The sequence below is a fragment of the Pavona decussata genome, unplaced genomic scaffold, assembly GCF_977016875.1.
Source record: "Pavona decussata unplaced genomic scaffold, jaPavDecu1.1 SCAFFOLD_2, whole genome shotgun sequence".
Classification (NCBI taxonomy): Eukaryota; Metazoa; Cnidaria; class Anthozoa; order Scleractinia; family Agariciidae; genus Pavona; species Pavona decussata.
The window spans coordinates 1,628,998-1,635,469 of record NW_028145426.1 but is presented as its reverse complement, the minus strand read 5'-3'; the positions used below and the strand labels follow the sequence as shown (position 1 = coordinate 1,635,469).

Genomic DNA, 6,472 nt, shown 5'->3' with positions numbered 1-6,472 from the left:
CCTTAGCTCCCAGGAGTCTCCTGTAGCTCAGTGGTAGAGCATCCGAACTAGTAATCGGAAGGTCTTAGGTTCGACTCCTGATAGGAGCACTGGTCACTTTCTAGAACAATACATCATTCTCATTCATTCACCAGGCTGGAAATATACCATCACATTTATTTCAATCTTAACCTTCTTTCTAAGTTGTGAAAAAATTCTCGGTCGTGTGATTAGCTTCTGTAATAATACCATCACCAGCTGCATTTGCTGTTACTGTTGGTTCAGGGATTGAGCATGAATTTCCTGTGTTCTCCTGTTTTGCTCCTGCCTTTGCTGGAGCAGCAGCTGTTGCTGCTGCTGGTTGTCTTGCTGTGCCTGGTTTAAAAGCTTCTGTTCTTTTCTTTTCAGTGCTAGCTCCTCTTGATGAAAGTCTTGCTCAACTTTCATTTTTCCTGACAAAAAGCCCTGTTCTTCTTCTGGTTTTCTTCTCCTGCAATTCACCTCTGGTGAGGAAAATACCAGTTTCTGTAGACGAGAAAAAGATAAGCACATAACTAACATACAGGATCTCTGTGTTTCATAAACAACACTAAGGGAACACCGAAATTAGTCCCTAACAGACACTAGAAAAGAAAAAATGCACATTCACAACTAAACAAATAGATTCCATTTTGCCGTGCGTTTGTACATTGATAACGCACAAATGACGTCAAAACATGGTGGGAACAAAGACGTACGCGGCGAGTAGCGTGACTGATGTTCTTACCACGTTTTGCGGACGTCCTCTGTGCTTTATCAGAGTACAGACCCACGGAAACAATGGGATCAATTTGTTTTATACAATAACCAAGACATTTCAACACATTTTGTGAGCGAGCACCTCGTTACCTGAGCTGAGTCTCTAAATTAGAGTATAATCCGAAAAAATTTCACTAACAATATTTTCAAAACTAACCTTTATTCCAGAAGGAAATCCTGACCCCAAAATATTACAGCATATAAGTCGCTTCACTGCGATTTGTAATCAATAATTTACTCGCCATTACCGGATTTCTATCGGCGACATATTTCGACAGATATTTGCTTCCTTTTCACTTCACAACAAAGTTCTAGCTTTTTTATCCTGGTTGAGGTCACTTCCAACGGTTTTTTTTTTCCAGTTTTTTTATCGGGCAGTTTTCCTTTCCTGCGAAAATTTGCCTATGTTTGTCCGCTACTCGCCCATCCTCGGAGACCCAGGGGTAGATAGTTGGGTCAAAAGGAAGTCGAAGCGGCAAAGTTTACAGGGGCTCGCTCTTTCGTTCTTGTAAACTTTGCCGCTTCGACTTCCTTTTGACCCAACTATCTGCCCCTGGGTCTCCGAGGATGCTACTCGCCAAAAGAGTTTGCAAAACTTTCAGTTGACCAGTCACTCTGGCTGGACTCTAGACTCTGATCACGTGCAACAGTCACACCACCCGATGACGTCAATCGTGCGTCTATTCTCTCATCACAAACTCCGCTACACCAATCAAAACGCGAGTTTTACACTGTTCATTGTATAAAATAGAATAACAAAAATAACGCGATTGAAATACTCACGTTGTCGAACGACGTGAATCCACTTGTGTCACGTTGGCGGGGAGAGGGCGACGGCCATTCTTGACTCCAGAGCTCTTCCCTTTTGCGCATGACTGACAAGCCGAGAGGCCCTGGGGTCGAGAATGGGCGACGGCGAGTTGTGCAACCAATCTGGTCATGCGCAGAGTATTTCCGGAAGTTATTTAATGTAGCCGGCGCCGAGCCTTCCCGTCGTCGTTGCTAAAGGGTTCGAAACTATTATATTAAATAAAATCCTACAGTGGCAGACGAGGAAAACTTTTGTGGAATTCCCGTTCGTTAATTAATCGGTTCGGTGAACTTGAACCAGCAACGAACAAACCAACAACCAACTCATTATGAAGCCAAATAAATATAGCACGTCAGTCAACAGCACGGTTGAATGCAGGTGGTTCTTGGAATGAGCTGGGATTAAAGTAAAGTAAGGATTCTGATTCTCTATTTAAGATGCAGTAGAGAACGAATGTAAATCTACCCAGATTCGCCATTAATCCTAAGTCAGCTTAAAGTTATGCTGGCCGACCAAACCCCGCCGGACCTTCCGCATGACAAAAGTTTCCAAATTGGTATAGGATGTGTCAAAAGTACCCTTTGATAAAAAATCCTATTGCTTTACAAGAAATAACTAGATCCTACTGGGGTCTATGCGGCTGTACTGAGTTGTCGATTTAACTAGCATTATTCGTCGAGTTCAGTGAAAATTATGCGACGTGTCATCATAGCAGGCCCACTATCTGTAGCCGTTGGCAACCAAATGATCTGTTTTTAAAAATCTTTATCACCTGTTCTCTTGTATGCCAACAATAACCCTGCACTGTTTAAACAGAATCCCTAAAAATGCTTGTTTCCTATTGTGAGAGTTGTTAGTATTGTTCCGATGCGATTGGCATCGCTAAAAAAGACAACTGTAAAATAAGATGTTAGATGACGTTATTTTAACTTGAACAAAAACAACAACACAGACAGCTAAGTCGTCATCTAGTTTTAATTTTGCTCAACAAATGTAAAGAACAAAACGTTGCACTTTACAGGGCTAAGTTATTTTATACACACAAATTCAGTTTACGGCACATGATCATTTACATGTTGATCTACTTGTTTTTTTTTAGCTAATTATTATTTCTTTATTTCCTTTATTTTTCTATCCGCATTATTTCCGCAAGAAAAAAAGTACTGTTTCTGCAATTCACTCAACATTGTTTACACTTGTAAGTTGAACAAAAAATCATCTTTTTAAAAACATTTCTAAGCTGTGCAAAAACCAGGGCTTATCGGTTGCTTCGAGATCTCTTAACTCAGGCGATTTAACGGACGACTAAAACCGATCCCGCTTTAAGAGCTACCCAATATTACGCTACTAAGCGACAATCTACTCAGTCCTTGGTTAACACATTTGCATGCAGTTTGGTTATCAGTAATTGGCTTTAAAATTTAACACAAAAAATTTGTTTAGATAACCCCAGGCGCATATCGATCTCCATTAAGTGTTTGGGGTAAGAACTTTTAAAAGATGCGCCTGCAGCTGTGTCTAAGGCATTTACAGTTGACTCACTATAACTCGAACCCTCGCTTAAACTCGAACCTCGCGCTAACTCGAACCAAAATCGATTTCCCCTGGATTTCCGTCATTCATTTACTTTAATTTTACCCTCGATAACTCGAACCTCCCGCTTACTGGAAGCATTTTTCGTTTCCCTTCAGGTCATCTTCTATATAATCTTACCCTCGACAACTGAACCATGTTTGTCAAGACATGCATGACAAGTCAAAAAAACAGTACCGTAGTCCAAAACATTGAATTTATTTGGAAGCAGCCGTATGTGTCCGTCCAGTTCAGATTTCACTGGTTTAATATGCGATTTGTAGCACGGCGATCTGCAAAGTTCACGGTTTCTAGTTTTCTCCTGCTGCTTTCCTTTCACGTTACGTTAAGTTCGGAAATATTGTTTCGTTTTCACCCGACTTCTCTACAGTTAAATCTTATTGAAACGCACAACGTATGAATAGAAATAAAAAGTAAACCTGTTTTTTCCCTTATATCCAGTCATTTGTTCTCAACTCCAGATCACTCGAATTTTTTTCAATTTTCGTTGAAGGTTCGAGATATCGGAAGTCGTTTGTAGTTAACAAGATAAAAATAAAACTGAAGTTAATACTTAAATTAAATTTTATCTTTACGGAGCATTAGTAATGCGAAATATTTTCTTCACTGTGTTCTTCACAATTCCACGAATTTCCTGATTTCGCCAACAATACACGAGAGGGTTCAACGAAGAATTGAGGGCAACAATGAAAAATGTGGCGTGATAAGCTGCCAAAACGGACATTCGAGAATAATCAGCTATGAAAAACATTACAACGCAAAGGTGTGGAAGATAAGAAAGAATAAAAACAGCATGGATAAAAAAGGCATTTGAGGCAGACTTTTTTTGTCGGATTAACTCGCTTACTTGAGCAGTTTGTTGTTCAATTTGGTTCAGGTGATATCTTGCAACTTTATAAATGCGAACATAAGCCACAGCCGTCAAGAGAAGTCCAACAGTTTGAAGTGCCGCTGTTACCACGTAAGAGCTCCCAGAGAGTTGAACTGAAATATATACAGCGGAAGCAACACCACTTGTGACCCATAGGCACACCAAGGCTGTGATAACACGTTTTGAAGTAACAAGTTCTTGATATCGCAGATGGAGAGAAACGGCGAGAATTCTATCGACAGCAATGGCAATTACATTCAGGAACGATGCACAGGCGAGGAAATAGGCAGAAAAGTAACTGACATTTATAACTGTTGGACAGAGGGAATCAAAGTTATAGTTTCCATCTGCGGTCATCTTTAACACCAAAGCAATGGAAACACCGTACATAAGTTGTGCAACCAATCCCATAGCAAGATCAGAAAATGCGAGACTCATCAACAACTTCTTAAAATTAGTGGGAATTGCTGAAGCCTTCCAGAGTGCGTGAATAGCAAGGAAATTTCCAAGAACTGCCACGAGAGAGAAGATTACATTTAAAATGCAATGAGTGGTCATGAAAGGTCTGTTGTGGTGAACGAGTTTCACGAGTCCTTCCAACCTGTGAGTGCAATCTTGGGCAGCCATTGCGAATATGAATGTTTAGAAAGTTAAGTCTTCCTCTTCTAATCTTAAGCCCACAACATATTGTTAGACCTGTTATTAGTCTTCTCATCGGAGTTTCTAACTAATTTTAATTTTTAATTTTAATTGTCAGCCATCAGGTGTTTTCTTACCCGATTCACCAATGACTTGGTCACAAGTTATCTACAAGCCTTTGCTGACTAAGTGCTGATTAATACTTTCCTTATTTTATTTACTTTTTTCTGCAATATTCCCTCATTTTCTCTATGTGATATATGATTCATTCCGCATGCACCTGGCCGTTATTAGAAGCTTAGTGGCGGCTTCTTGACAGCTATCCCGCCGTTCTGTAAACGCCGGCTGTGTGTGCCTGTGTGTGGTATATGTTAAGTATGAAATGTCGGAGTTCAATACTTTTGTTATGCATATGTCTGTCGGCTTTTAGCCTTGAATTTGTAAGCAAGGGAAGATCGTAGAATAGCCATAAGAGGCGTAACGAATACATGCAATCGTTGTTTCTATTTATCCTTATCCATACGAAAACAATGGTCCACCTGCTTGTGAATGAGTAGGCAAAAGAAGTTTCCAGTTGGGTGTAGTAAAGGTGTCAGTTTATTGGACTAACATAGGGGAAGTTTTATCAAAATTAACGCATATTAAAAAAGCTAACAGGTGATCGTGAAATGTAATGCCTTTTTATAAACCTTAAGTTATTTGCAAGTTAAATAAACGCTTAATCATATAAGTTGAAAACAAATTCAAGGATTTTCTCTTTTTTTGCTTCTTTTCATCTGAATGGAGGTGATATCCGCAAAAAAAGTGTGAATTTTTTCTCAAACGTTCTATGATTGTTTACTACTATATAATATTTCGAAAAAATGCAATAAAAATGACGCCGCGAAAGGGCTACGATACACTCAAGTCACCTCATAATCGCTTGCAATATTCGCTTTCAAATATTAGTTTATTTGATCAGTTCTTGCAATGTCTGATGGTAACAGAATTACATCGTTAAAGTAGAACGTAGAAAACCCTTGTACATGAAGCATGAAGCCTGCGACTGGTAGGCAAGCTTGTATTCTTGGCGGGTTGACTTATTTTTTGTTGTCAATTTTATCTAAAAACTAATCTTTAAACATAAAGAGGTAGCTAAGTTAAGATAACAAGCTAAAAATGGTTGGTCACCGTGCTCTTTTAGGAGAAACTAACTTTTTATCAATTGGCTGGGCTAAGCATCAAGTAACCAATTTCAGAACTGGTGTTATTTTCTTGCGTGTTTCAGGCGAGCGGAAACAAAAACGAGGCGAGCGCTCAGTGCGATTCACGCGCGACTGGAGGGGCGCAAAAAATTCTCATAATCACGTGATATCAAGTAACCAATTGGATAGCTGCGTTAATATTTGGGAGCCGGAACAGCATGAACAATGGTGTGCGGACAGGTGATATTAATTATTTTTTTTGCGCTTCTCCCGTTGCGCGTTACTCGCGCTTGCATCCCCTCTCCTAAAAAGACGCGACAAATAAGTCGTTCTGCAGGCTAAGCATCAAGGAAACATATCATGTTCTCAACTTGCGCGCATGCGCACTAATGGAATCACCTTAGATATAATTATTCCACGAGTGCACGTTGAATATGAGATGAGTAGATAACTATAATCATCTCATATCCAACAAGCGCGAGTAGAATAATTGTTTTATTAAATTAAAAGCAATCAAGAAAATATTGCTAGAGCTTGCCGATTTCGCTTTCACTAACAACCAAAAGACAATTTAATAGTATCTATTGTAATGGGAAT

The 6,472-nt window shown here is 39.5% G+C and overlaps 1 protein-coding gene across 1 annotated transcript; it reads right to left on the bottom strand.

Annotated features, from left to right (window-relative positions):
• Positions 1–2,551: 2,551 nt before the first annotated feature.
• LOC146489936 (melanocortin receptor 3-like) lies at positions 2,552–6,081 on the bottom strand. The gene is made up of 2 exons (XM_085117640.1): positions 3,317–6,081; positions 2,552–3,242 (listed from the first exon to the last, which is right to left on the bottom strand). The coding sequence occupies exon 1, from the start codon at positions 4,677–4,679 to the stop codon at positions 3,753–3,755; it is 927 nt and encodes a 308-aa protein (XP_084973766.1). The 5' UTR covers positions 4,680–6,081; the 3' UTR covers positions 2,552–3,242; positions 3,317–3,752.
• Positions 6,082–6,472: the final 391 nt, after the last annotated feature.